Source organism: Meriones unguiculatus, chromosome X (assembly GCF_030254825.1).
Source record: "Meriones unguiculatus strain TT.TT164.6M chromosome X, Bangor_MerUng_6.1, whole genome shotgun sequence".
Taxonomy (NCBI): domain Eukaryota; kingdom Metazoa; phylum Chordata; class Mammalia; order Rodentia; family Muridae; genus Meriones; species Meriones unguiculatus.
The window spans coordinates 36,872,999-36,887,610 of NC_083369.1; the positions used below are offsets into that span (position 1 = coordinate 36,872,999).

The following is a 14,612-nucleotide window of genomic DNA, read 5'->3' on the forward strand; positions in this document are numbered from 1 at the left end:
TCTGTCAGATATAGGGTTGGTGAAGATCCTTTCCCAATCTGTAGGCTGTCCTTTTGTTCTGATGAGTGTCCTTTGAGGAAGCTGAATCTTTACTCCCCAGTAAACTTCGAAAAACCATAAAGGCTTACATTTCTACTATGCGAGCATCTGTCTCATTGGCCAGAACATAATATTAAGTAGTAATAAAGATAACTTACCAGAGGCAAGCTTTCCTCTAATGGATGTCCAGTACAGAAAGGATTTGAGCCCATGTCAATGGATGTCAAGTACAAGAGTTTTAACCACTATACTGCATTGCCTAAGAGGTGCTACGTCCTATATGTTTTCCGAGTGCTGTGGTTTGGTTTGAATGTTGTTTCTCTCCCAAGAGTTCATGTGCTGAAAGCTTGAGAACCAGTGGAGTGCTTTGAATTAGTGAAATCTTTCAGAGATGGGGCCCAGTGGAAGGTGACTAAGTCACTGGGCTAATCACTATTGGGAGAGATTAATGCCATTCTCTTGTGACTTATTTTTCCTATAATTGTGCATGCTTATTAAAAGATTCACACCTCACCATTTGATCACTCCTTGTTTGTACTTCTGCCATGATGCTATTTGTCTTGCTGAAATTCAGCATGGCTGCAAGAAATGGGACCAACTAATCTTGGTCTTTGAACGTGCAGCCTTGAGCACTTTGCTATAGCAATGGAAAACAAATGAAACACCAGGCTCTTCTTAAATAAGGTAATGTTATCACAGTGTGATTTTCATCTGCGGAGGCAAGTTTAACTGGATATTTCCATTTAGAAAGTGTCATAAGACATGTACATTTCAAGCCAGGTTTGGTGGTATAAACCTGTAATCACCATGTTTGGGAGGCAGTGACAAGATGATTGTCCCACATTACAGGCCAGCCTGGTTCGCATAGTGAGTTCCAGGCAAGCCAAGGGCTACAGGATGAGACCCCAAATCATGGAAAAAATTATATTTCATTTGTGAGATCAAAATAATGTTAATATTTTATTTTTTATTAAATTCTTAAGTGTAGATGGTAACAACTCAAACAAAAGAATATTATAAAAAATGGTCTTATTTCTCAACCCTCCAAGTCTCCATCCTACACTTCTGAATCCACCCTTTGATTTTTGTTTATTTTTTAAAGTTTTCATGCAAGTGTATATTGTATTGTTGACTATATTTCCCCCTACCCCTTTTTTTATCTCCTTCCCCTAGGCACTTTCAATTCTTCCTTCATATACATGATTTTATATATCTATATCCAATCTAAGTACCACAAATAAGAGAAAACATATATGTTTTTTCTGAGACTAGTTTTAATTTGTGTAATAATATTATCATCTCCAGTTGGATTTGTTTTGTACAGACAATTTAACTTGGTTCTTAAAGCCACTTTCTCTGTTTCATATCCACCAGTGAGTCTCTCTACAAGTCTTGACAATAGGCTACGTTACTCTTTAGTATATAAAACTTATACAATATCCCAATAACTCCCCAAGATGGCAATGGAGATGTTCTTCTTGATCAGTGCTTCCTTACTTTTCTCCCCACCCCCCTGTAATTTTAGGCATCAATCCTTTTTCTGTTATTACTTAATTTTTAACCTGAAAAAAACTATTTTTTCATTATTTTCTACCCCTATTTCCTATTTTGTCCATTTTGACAATAATTTCAACTGCCTGCTTTTCATTTTATTTTAAGCATTTTTATTTTTCAGTTTATAATATAATCAAATCCTTACCTCTTCTCTTTCTTCCCTTCATTCCCTCCCAAGTACCACCCATTTGCTTTCTTTCAAATAAATGACCTCTTTTTAAAAAATTGGATTACATATATGTATATGTATATATATGTTTGTGTGTGTATACATATATATCCATAAATATATAAATATAACCTGCTTAGTTGTATTTATATGTTTTCAGGAATGACCATTGGTATGGAATAATGAATTGGTGTGGTCTTCTCTGGGGAAGACTGTTTCTTCCACTCTCAGCATTCCTTAGTTGGCTGTAGTTCTTTGTCTATGGTTAAGGCTTCAGGACTTTTCCACCTTCTGTGAAATATGTCTATTGGGATCTTCCTTGTTCATATCATGTTTAGGTAGTCATGTTGTTGAGAGACATAATGGGCCCAGTTTCTCTGACATTTCTAGGAGGATATGCTACTTCCTATTTCTCGGCTTCTTACATTCTGTCTGGTCCATTTACTGCAATGATCCCTGAGCCTTGGGTGGAAGAGTTGTGTTGGAAGTGTGCCAGCTGGGATTGGGCTCCACATCTCTGGATTTTGATTGGTTGTGGTTTTCTTTAATGCTCTTTTCTCTTCTGCAAGGAGAAGTTTCCTTGAGGAGAGGTGAGATCTACACTTATCTATGAGTATAAGTACCAAAAAGGCACAATTCAAGTTTGGAAAGGAGGGAAACAACAAATAGCACTGCACATCCATGATATCTATGAACACAACATGTTCGGCTACCACGGTGTATTCATTCAGGGTGCATGAATACACTGGCAGTAGCCACCAGCTATCTGGGGAAATCAAGCCTGGTAGTGGAAACCTAGCCAGCCACCAGGGTCTAATGGAGTCATGGATCTTGGTGGAGAACCTACAATCACCACTTTACTTAAGCTAGCATTATCTATAACGGTCTGCTTTTACAAACAAAGATATTAGACTGTCCAAGATGGTGGCAACCAGTGTGTACCTTTTCTGAAGGGCAGAAGATATGAAACTCCAAAACTGGTGAGTGGAAGGGCACCTGAAGCCAGAGCATCGACTTTGAGGCTTCCCAGGCTAGAGGCTACAACCTGTGAGCTGAGATAGATTGGATCCAGCCCCCATCCCCACCACTCATCCCCATCCCCCTCACCTCCAGGGTCTGAGAAAGGCAAACTCTCAATCCCCTGCACTTTCTGTTACATCTTTGCGCTGCAGTAGCCGTGGGGAGTGCATAGCCCCAGGTACTAGGCTTGTCCTCACTCTAAAGGCCAAACAGGGGACCCCAAATCTGAGAGTAGAAAATTGTGGGCTCTCTGAGACTAATTCATACTGCCTGTGAGTGAGTCCGCTGGCCCTCTGCACTTTACACACACACACACACACACACACACACACACGCCTGCAAGTGAGTGCTTCTGTGAGAGAGTGTGTACAGAGCCCCAGATCAGGGTCCCTCTACACTAGCAGCCAGACATCAGATCCCTCCTGCCCACTCCCCTGATTTGAGCAAAATAGGGATCTCTAAGACACCATTCTCAACGTTGAAACCCCTGTTCTGTGGGTCTCAGGCAAACAATTCCTGGAACCAGGATGTTGTGCTCCAATATGAGCAATTGAAGCACAATATCTAGACAGGCCTGTGGGCCACTGAGCCATTCAGAGCACCTGCTCATGCTCACTGCACCCAGGCAAATGCAAACCACTCCCGCACCACAACCTGTGCTTGCTTGTGCTTCTTCCTAACACTCCACCCTTCCAGGAAGGCACACCTCAACCCACACTCCTGCACTTGTGCACTTAGGGAGTTTAGCTGCATCTGAAACACCAGCACCCACTCTCAAACCCGTGGACCCCTCTCATCATTCTGACTCCAGATACAGACAGACCCAGACTGCAGTACAGTCTCCAGGAACAAACAGCAAAGGCTACTGACCTTCAGATGGCTAGAGGCAGGTGTAAGAACACATCCAACAAAAGTCAGGACATCATGGCTTCACCAGCAACCCCCAAAATCAATGAATGTTTAAATCTATTGGAAACACAGGAAAATTATTTTAAAACTATGCTTATCGAGTTATTAGAGGCACATAAAGAGGAAGCAAACAACACTCTCAAAGCAATACAGGCAAAACCTAGCCACACAAATAGAGGTACATAAAGAGGAAACAAAAAAAAAAGTAGATGTCATCATGGAAAGACAGGAATCCACATTCAAACAGATTAAGGAAATGGTGCAAGACATGAAAACAGAATTAGAATCAATAAAGAAAACACAAACAAAGAAAACCCTGGAGCTGGAAAACTTAGAGAAAAGATCACTAACCACAAATGTAAGTAACTCCATCAGAATACAATAGATGGAAGAGAGAATCTCAGGCACTGAAGATACAATTGCAGAAAATGATATTTCTCTCAAAGAGAAAATAAAATTGGAAAAGTCCCAAACACAAAACATCCAAGAAAGCAAGGATGTCATAAAAAGACAAAATCTAAGATTAATAGGAATAGACAACAAAAGAATCCAGGCTACAAGATCCAGAAAATATTTTCAAGAAAATCATAGAAGAAATTTTTCCCAACAGAAAGAAAGAGATGTCCTTAAACATACAAGAGGCCTACAGAACACCAAATAGACTAGACCAGAGAAGGAACTCCTTACATCATATGATAATTAAAACACTAAATCTACAGAACAAAGAAAAATATTAAAAGCAGCCAGTGAAAAAGCCAACTAACAAACAAATATAGACCTATCAGAATTACACCAGACAGCTCAAAAGAAACCATGAAAGCCAGATGTCCAGCCAGAAAGCCTGGACAAATGTCATGCAGACTCTAAGAGAACACAGATGTCAAACCAGACTACTATACCCAGCAAAGCTTTCAATCAACATAGATGGAGAAAAAAAATATTCCATGACAAAACTAAACTTAAACAATATCTACACAGCAACCCAGCCCTACAGAAGAAACTAGAAGGAAAACTCCAATCTAACAAAATCAATTACAGCCAAGAAAACACAGGACATAAATAACTTCACAACAAAAACTCAAAAGAAAACAAAAATAGAAACATACTATCTCCACCAACTCCACAACAAAAGTAACTAACATTCATTGCTCACTATCATCTATCAACATCAGTGGGCCCAACACTCCAACAAAAAAACACAGACTAACAGAATGGTTATAGAAACAGGGTTCAATATTCTGCTGCATCCAAGGAACATACCTTTGCAACAATGACAGACACTACCTCAGTGTAAAGGGCTAGAAAAACGGCTTTTTAAGTCAATGGACCCAGAAAACAAGATGGAGAAGCTAGCCTAATATCTAATAAAATAGACTTTCAACCAAAATTAATCAAAAAAGATGAGGAAGGGCACTTCATTCTCATCAAAGGAAAAATCCACCAGGAGGACATCACAATCCTGAATATCCATGCCCCTAAAAAGAGCACCAGCATTCATAAATGAAACATTATTAAATCTCAAATCATACATCAATCCCAGCGCCTTAATAGTAGAAGACTTCAACACTCTACTCTCACCAAGGGACAGATCATCTAGACAGAAGCAAATAGGGAAATAATGGCATTTACATAGGTCTTAAATCAAATGGACCTAATAGATGTCTACAGAACCTTTCACCCAAACTCAAAAGAGTATACCTTCTTCTCAGCATCCCACGGAACCTTCTCTAAAGTTGAACATATAGTTGGGGACAAAGCAAGCCTCAACAGATACAAGAAGATTGAAATAATCACTTGTATTCTATCAGACCACCATGGTATAAAACCTCAACAACAACAGAAATAACAAAAAGCCTACACATGCATGGAAACTAAACAACTCTATTCAAGTTGGATCAGGAAAGAAATAAAAAAGAAATTAGAGACTTCCTAAAATTCAATGAAAATGAAGGCACAACTTACCCAAATTTATAGGACACCATGAAAAAAGTGCTAAGATGAAAGTTCATAGCACTAAGTGGCTTCAGAAAGAAGTTTGAGACATCTCATTCAAGCAATTTAACAGCTCACATGAAAGCCCTAGAAAAAAAAAAGAAACAGGCATACCCAAGAGGAGGAGACAGTTAGAAATAATCAAACCCAGGGCTGAAATCAATAAATTAGAAATGAATAAAACAATTCAAACAATCAATGAAACCAAGAGCTGGTTCTTTGAGAAAATCAACAAGATAGACAAACCTTTAGCCAAACTAACTAAAAGGCAAAGAGAAGCTATCCAAATCAACAAAATCAGAAATGAAAAGGGGGACATAACCACACTGAGGGAATTCAAACAATCATTAAGTCTTACTTCAAAAGCCCATATGCCACAAAATTAGAAAATCGAAATGAAATGGACAATTTTCTTGATAGATTCCATTTAACAAAGCTAAACTAAGATCATTTAAATAGATTAAAAAGCCCCATATCCAGGGTCAGCTGCTTTGGATCCAGAGAAGAGCATGTCTGATTGCATGCGGGTTGATACCCCAGGTCCCGCCTCTGAGAAAAAGGTATCGGACGGGTCTGATGCTCTTTGGGTGGATGACACCTAAATGAACATCGGTACAAAGTCCCAATTTATTTCTAATATCAGAGATCAGACCTCTACTCTTGCCTGATGCGTCTAAAACAAAAAGGGGGAACTGTAGAGAGCTGCGGAATGCTGTGCCTTAAAGATGGAGCTGGTTTCCGCCTTCCACCTTCCCGATGGTGAGTGCTCTCTGTCATGAACAATTCCACATTTGGCTAAGGCTGAGGATCTGGCTTGCTTCCATGTATGTGGACCTATCTGCATTGCCCACGTGGCACGCCTGGGTTGGCTACCCAGAGGCTATTTAAGCTGTGGGCTGGCTTTCCCCAGGGTCAGATGATTGTTCAAGGTTCCTGAATAAACTGCATTGAAAAAAAAAAAGTCCCATATCCCCCAAGGAAATAGAAGCAGTCATCAAAAGTCTCCCTGCCCCCCCCAAAAAAAAGCGCAGGACCTGAAGGTTTCAGTGCAGAAATCTACCAGACCTTCAAAGAAGAGCTGACACCAATACTCTTCAAACTATTCCACAAAATAGAAACGGAAGGAACATTACCAAACTCATTCTATGTGGACACAGCAACCTTGATATCTAACCCACACAAAGATCCAAAAAAAAAAGAGAATTTCAGATCTCTCTTATGATGATTGATGCAAAAAACACTCAATAAAGCACCCAAAACCAAATCCAAGAACAGATAAAAGATATCATCTAACATGACCAAGCAGGCTTCATCCCAGGCATGCTATTCAATATACAGAAAGCAGTCTCAGTCAAGACACATGTACCCAGATATTTTGGCTCTGTTGCTATCCCCATGGAGCTCCCGTCCCCTCCAGGTCTTCCATTTCCTCCTACTTTCATAATATTCCCTGCACTCTGCCCAATGTTTGGCTATGTGTCTCAGCATCTGCTTTGATACCCTGTTAGGTAGAGTCCTTCAGAGGCCCTCCGTGGTAGGGTCCTGTTCCTTGATTTGTTCCTCATCCATTGTCCATCACATTTGCCTTTCTGAATGAGGACTGATCATCTTACTCAGGATCCTCATTCTTGCTTAGCTTCTTTAGGTGTACAGATTTTAGTATGTTTATCCTATAGTATACTTCATCTAAGGATCATGCATGGAGATAACATAGAACCCCTGCTCAGATGTAGCACATGGCAGCTCAGTGTCCAAGTGGGTTCCTTAGTAATGAGAACATGGGCTGTTTCTGGCATGAACATAGTGGCTGGCTACTTGATCACCTCCCTCTGAGGGGGAAGCAGCCTTATGGGGCCACAGGGGAGGACAATGCAGCCAGCCCTGATGAGAACTGATAGGCTAGGATCAGATGGAAGGGGAGGAGGACCTCCCCTATCAGTGAACTGGAGGAGGAGCATGGGAGAAGAAGAGGGAGGAATGGTGTGATTGGGAGGGGGACAAGGGAAGAGACTACAGTAGAGATACAAAATGAATAAATTTTAATTAATAAAAAATAAATAAATTTAAAAAATAAAAAGAAATATTCTAAACACTGAAAAAATATATACAGAAATCCATCAATGTAATCTACCACATAAGCAAACAGAAGGAAAAAAACCCACATGATCATCTCCTTAGATGCCAAAAAATCATTTGACAAAAATCCAACACCCATTCATGTTTAAAGTTTTGGAGAGATCAAGGATACAAGGCACATACCTAAACATACTAAAGGCAATATACAGTAAGCCTATAGCCAACATCAAACTAAATGGAGAAAAAATAAATAAATTCCACTGAAATCAGGGACAAGGCAAAATTGTCCATTCTCTCTGTATCTCTTCAACATAGTACTTGAAGCAATAAGAGCAATAAGACAACTAAAGGAGATCAAGTGGATACAAATAGGAAAGGAAGAAGTCAAAGTATCACTGTTCACAGATGATATGATAATATACATGAGCGACCCCAAAAATTCTACCAGAGAACTCCTTCAGCTGATGAATGCCTTCAGCAAAGTGGTTGGATGCAAAATTAACTCAAAAAAATCAGAAGTCTTCCTGTATACCAAAGACAAAAGGGCCGAGAAAGAAATTAGGGAAACAACACCCTTCACAATAGCCACAAATAACATAAATTACATTGGTGTGACTCTAAATGAGCAAGTGAAAGACCCATATGAAAAAAAAACTTCAGGTCTCTAAAGAAAGAAATTGAAGGAGAAATCATAAGATGGAAATATCTCCCATGCTTATGGATCAGTAGGATTTACATAGTGAAAATGGCCAACCTACCAAAAGCAATCTACATTATTCAGTGCAATTCCCATCAAAATACCAACACAAATCTTTACAGAACTTGAAAGAACAATTCTCAATTTCATATGGAAAAACAAACACACACACACACACAAAAAAAGAATTGCTAAAACAATCCCATACAATAAAAGATCTTCTGGAGGTATCTCCATCCCTGATCTCAAGCTGTACTACAAAGCAATAGCAATAAAAGATACATGGTATTGAAATAGAAACAGTCAGGAGGATCAATGGAACTGAACAGAAGACCCAGAAATATACCCACACACCTATGGATACTTGATTTTTTACAAAGAAGCCAAAACAATACAATGGAAAAAAGATAGCATCGTCAACAAATGGTGCTGGTCTAACTGGATGTCTACATGTAGTAAAATGAAAATAGATCCATACTTACCAGCCTAAAGTCCAAGTGGACCAAAGACCTCAACATAAAACCAGACACACTAAATGTGTTAGAAGAAAAAGTGGAGAAGAGCCTCGAACTCATTGACACTGGAGACAACTTCCTGAACAGAACACCAACAGAAGAGGCTCTAAGATCAACAATCAATAAATGGGACCTCATGAGACTGAAAATCTTCTGTAAAGCAAAGGACACTGTCGTCAGAACAAAACAACAGCCTACAGATTGGAAAAGGATCTTCACCAACCCTATATCTGACAGAGGGCTAATATCCAAAATATATAAAGAACTTAAGAAGTTAAACAGAAAAAAAAAAAATCAAGCAATCCAATTAAAAAATTTTGCTCAGCCATGTTTGTAGCCAGAATCTGGAAATAACCCAGATGTCCCTCAACAGAGGACTGGATACAGAAATTGTAGTACATTTACACAATGGAATACTACTCAGCAATAAAAACAAGGAAATCATGAAATTTGCAGGCAAATGGTGGGAACTGGAAAAGATCTTCTTGATTGAGGTAACCCAGAAGCAGAAAGATACACACATGGTATATTCACTCATAAGAAGATATTAGCCATATAATGTAGTATAAACATACTAAAATCTATACTCCTAAAGAAGCTAAACAACAAGGAAGATCCTAGGGAAGATGCTCAATCCTCATTCAGAAGCACAAACGTGAAGGAGAAGACAGAGAACAGCACAGAAGGCCTCTGAAAGACTTCTATTTGAGGTATGGAAGCAAAGGCTGTGACTCATAGCTAAACTTTGGCCAGAGTGCAGGGAATCTTATGAGAGAAGGGAGAGACAAAAAGACCTGGAGGGGACAGGAGCTCCAAAAGAAGACAAACAGAGCCAAAAACAAAAAGTGAGCCCAGGGGCCCCTGCAGATACTGATACCCCAACCAAGGACCATGCATGGAGAAGACCTAAAACCCTGGCTCAGGTGGAACCCCTAGACTCATACTCCAAGTGGGTTCCCTAATAAAGGGAGCAGGGGCTGTCTCTGGCATGAACTCAGTGGCAGGCTCTTTGATCACCTCCCCCCTGGGGGGTTGCAACCATGTCAGGCCACAGACAAAGACAATGCAGCCAGTGCTGATGAGACCTGATAGTCTCAGTTCAGATAGAAGGGGAGGAGGACCTCTCCTATCAGTGGACTAGGGTAGGGGCATAGAGGGAGAAGAGGGAGGTAGGGTAGGATTCGGAGGAGAGGAGGGAGGGGGCCACAGCTGGGATACAAAGTGAATAAGCTGTAATAAATGATAATAAAATAAAAAACAAAGATATTAGCTGCACACTACCCATCAATGCCCCACATTATCTCTTTGATCTTCTCTTTTACATTATAAATATTTTTGACATTTATGTTCTCTTCTGAAGTATTAACGAGGTCTTCCTCTCTTTGTCTTTTCAGGGTAGCTCTTAAGCCTAAAAACCAATAAACATTATTTACATTGTTTTGACTATGTAAATATTTTCCCGAGAAAATCCAGCTAAGTAGTGAGCCAAGAATCTACTTCCTTCTTTACAAGTCCAATGTCACAAACCTTGGCCTCTTAAAGAAGATATTTTTGTAACATCAAGGTCTTACATTGTTTTACATTTGGACCACTACTTTCTTGCAAATATACAGACTTTGTAACAGGTTTTGTTTTTCTATAAATTATATGCCTTTATGATACCCACTTTTTCAACAAATATTTATTGAAAGTCTGCTAGTTACTGGATGCTGTGTTGGGAGCTGAAGGCATAACAGCAGAGGCAACAAAAAGCAATGTCTGTTTCACATGGAGCTGATTCTAGGAAGGAGAAGAGAGGAAATGATCGGATCAAGAAATAAAATGTTACAACTGAAATAAAGTGCATGGAGATAACGAATGCTAGGTGTAATGCTGAATTCCTTAATCCCAGCTTTCAGAAGCCTAGGGAAGGAAGGAAGATGTGGAGTTTGAGGCCAGTCTGAGTTACATAGAAAAACTCTTGTCGCATAGAAACAGGGGGCAGAAGGACGTGGAGGAACTAGAGAACAGCGTAAAAGAGATAGAGAATGCTAGTGAAGGAAAGAGGTTAGTTCAGTTTTTAAATAGATTGGTCCAGATGTAGTTCACTGAAATGGCAGAATGTGGACAAATACTTGCATAAGGTGAGAGAGCTAAGTGGAGCTAAGTCTGGAAAGATCTTCCAAGCAAAAAGGTCAATGCAAAAACCTACCCATGGCATCTTTTTCCATCCCTGGCATTTTGAAAGAACACAAAGTCCAGGGTCGCTGGAAGAGTAGAAGGAGAAGGGGAGAGAAGTAATGGACTGTGGGCTTGCCTCACTAGCTCCTCTCACATAAGGATCTGTACATGAATCATGGTGGATTCCATTTAATAGAGAAAAGGAAGAGTGTTGATTAATTTCAAAGGTACCTGAAAATGTCCTGATGGAGGACAGAAGAAGGCGTGATAACGTGGAAGAGAACTAGTGCAGGCCTGCTGCAGTGACTAAGGTGGAGTCAGTTGTCTGGATCCACGCTTCCGGTGCCTGCTCTAGAGACCTTCCTTTAGCTGTAGGATATGCACTTCTAATACATTTTTATTTCGTTTTTTGGAGACAAGGTCTCACAAAGGAACTCTGGCTAGCTTGACACTCACTATGTAGATTGAGTTGCAGCAATCCTCCTTCTCCAGCCTTGCCAGTGCTGGAATGATGGATATGCACATATGCCCAGTTCCTGATACATTAAAAAAACAAAAACTTTTTTCATACAATATTTTTTGATCATATTCTTTCCCTTCCCCAAACTCCTCCCAGACTGATCTTCCCCACCTGACTACCCACTCAACTTCCTGTTCTCCCCCCTCTCTGTGTCTGTCTTTTCTCAAAAAAAGTAAAAAAAAAAAAAAAAACAAAAACAAAAAAACAAAAACAAAAATCAAAACAAACTAGCTTTTTTTCTTTGACACATCAATTCAGTTTTTATTTCAGCAGGTGGATCTCATAAATTATTAACAAGGAAGGAGAAGAGCCAAGGATTCTAGAAATTCTGTCTCTTTGTTAAGATACTCCTCGGCAGATGGTTAATGCGGAGCTGGTGATTTAGCCCAGGGCTTCTTATGTACATGGCATGTTCTGTACCAACTGAGTGACATACCCAGTTCAAGTGGCCATTTCTACTAATACCATGTAACCTACTTTAGAGGACTCCGAGCAGTCATCAATGGATCACAAACTAGCTTTTAAAAGGAAAATCAATATGAGAAATATACCAAAACAAAGAACACACAAAAATACTTTATTATTTTTCTTTCAGTAACTCCTTTTTCTAACTGTTGAGTCTGCTATGTTGATCTGTATCTTTTATATTTTTCTTTGGTATTTATTTTGTTGTTTCATCCTATATTCTGAGAGATTTCCTCTATTATTTCCCAATCTCTGTCGACATTTTTATTTCCAGCAACGTCTTTTCCATTTCTGAGGTGTCTTTCTTTTCTCTGATTGTTCTTGCTTCTTAACATCTTGTCTTTGTTTCATATGTGCCACTTTCTTGAGTCATTGACAATTATCATTTTTCTCCTGAAGGTCTCTTTTGTTATTCAAATTCCCAACTTGCTGTGGGTTCATTTGTTCTGTTTGTTTATTTGGGCTTCTTGCTTTCCTGGATTTCTTAATTTGCCTCAGAACCCTTGGTTATCTGTTTGTCTTTAAGAGAGAGTGGGTACCGGATGGAGTTTTCTCTGATGTTATATAAACAAGGCTTCTCTGGAGCTAAGACTCTCCCTTATAAAGAAACTATTTTCTTCTTCTTCTTCTTCTTCTTCTTCTTCTTCTTCTTCTTCTTCTTCTTCTTCTTCTTCTTCTTCTTCTTCTTCTTCCTCCTCCTCCTCCTCCTCCTCTTCCTCCTTCTTCTCCTCCTTCTCCTTCTCTTTCTCATCTACCCCCCTCTCTTTCTTCTCCTCCTCCTTCTCTTCTTTTTCCTCCTCCTCCTCCATTTTCTTGTTCAACATAGTCACACATATACCAAGCTGTACTTAAACTTCTTGTTCAGCTGAGGATGACCTTGAACTTCTGATCCTCTAGCTTCTTCTGCCTTCTGAGTAATGAGATTACAGATAAGTTACACCACATCCCATTTACTGAGTGCTTGCTAAAGTCAAGGTTCCATGAATGTTAGGCAGGCATTCTACCAACTGAGTTACATCTCCAGCACCCACACCTCCACTGTGGAAGCTACAATGAGAAGCTTTGAGTGGGCTTGGGTCAGGTGGCAACTAATATTTGGGACTCTCCCCCCAAACACCAGAATGAAACTTTGTTGTCCAAGACTAAATGCCACAGGGCAAATACAGGTGTCTTTGTCATCTTTGTGCCAATTTATAAAAAGTCCTCAGAGGGTTTTACCCCTGTAGGTAGATGCTGGAATTTCATATATATATATATATATATATATATATATATATATATATATATATATGGGATTATATGGATATAAATGAGATAAAGGTTCTGATACACACTAATAGCCCCTGTGTAGGCACACTCCTCAACCCACTTTCTACTGGACCTGAGTCCTGGAGCTCAGGGTACCCCAATTCTACAGCTTTCTGCCCCTTTCATATCTATAGTGAGACAGCTGACTCTCCATGCTCTTTTGCTATTGTTTTGTTTTTGAGGAAGGATCTCACTGCATATGCCAAGTTGGCATGGAAGTCACCATGCAGCATGGGCTGGCATCATATTCATAGTTATTCTGGGCTAGTCTCCCAAGAAGACTGTGATGTGTAGCACTATGCCTGACCACCATACTTTGATTTTTGCCATACCTCATCTCAGCATGTATTTATTGAATATTTACCAGATGTCAAGCATTCCAAAAGTACAAGCTCAGTGGTAATATTTCTATGAAATGCTACCATTATCCTCATTTCACAGAACATGGAACTGAGGCCACACAAAGTGGTTACATCCTCGCTAAATATCATGGAGCCAATAAGCTGCAGAACTGAGATTCAATTCCAGATGTTCTCAGTCCTGAGGCTATATTTTAAATGACTGAATTATACTCTTTCTCATCTCTGCTGCAGACTCTTGACCTGTGATTTTTTTTTTTTTTTAGATTAGAAATCTCATGTCTGTGGGACCTGTACATTGTTATCGTGCTTCCCATGTCAGGACTAAAGTTAGTAACAGAAAAGATTGATGCTAAGTACTTGCTTTTCCAATCCTCCTTAAAATCTGCTACCTTCTTAAGATGATTGGTGCTGAATGACCTTTCTCTGGATCCAGTTATTGAGCTTCAGTGGATGTTTATAGGAAAGAAAAACCCCACCCTGAGCCAACATAGCAAACAGACAGACCCAGCACTCTGGTATGTTTAGTTTCCATTCATCTTACAGCTGGATGAAGGGGAAAAAAGGAGGCCCAGAACTGGCCCTTCTCCAGGCAAGATGCCAGCCTTAGCTCTTGGACAATCCTGGTTTGTGTAGACCTCAATGCCACATTCAGAGACTTCCTCACCCTTCAGCATGGTGCTTCCTTCTCAAGAAAAGGGGTACCTGAGGTTTAAGAGGGAAGGCTTGGAGAACAGGGTCAGACATTCTGGATGAGAACAGCAGGCCCAGTCCGGAAGTGGTACCATGCTTGAATGGATGTGCCTCGGCTATGTCAATGTTTTGCTAG

At 39.9% G+C, this 14,612-nt stretch overlaps 1 protein-coding gene across 1 annotated transcript in view; it reads left to right on the forward strand.

The window, feature by feature from the left end:
* The first annotated feature begins 14,569 nt into the window (after positions 1 to 14,569).
* The window catches only part of Itih6 (inter-alpha-trypsin inhibitor heavy chain family member 6), a 31,321-nt gene continuing 31,278 nt past the window's right edge, over positions 14,570 to 14,612 (forward strand). The window contains 1 exon segment of the mRNA XM_060374631.1: positions 14,570 to 14,611. Coding sequence (XP_060230614.1) covers positions 14,570 to 14,611 — 42 coding nt within the window.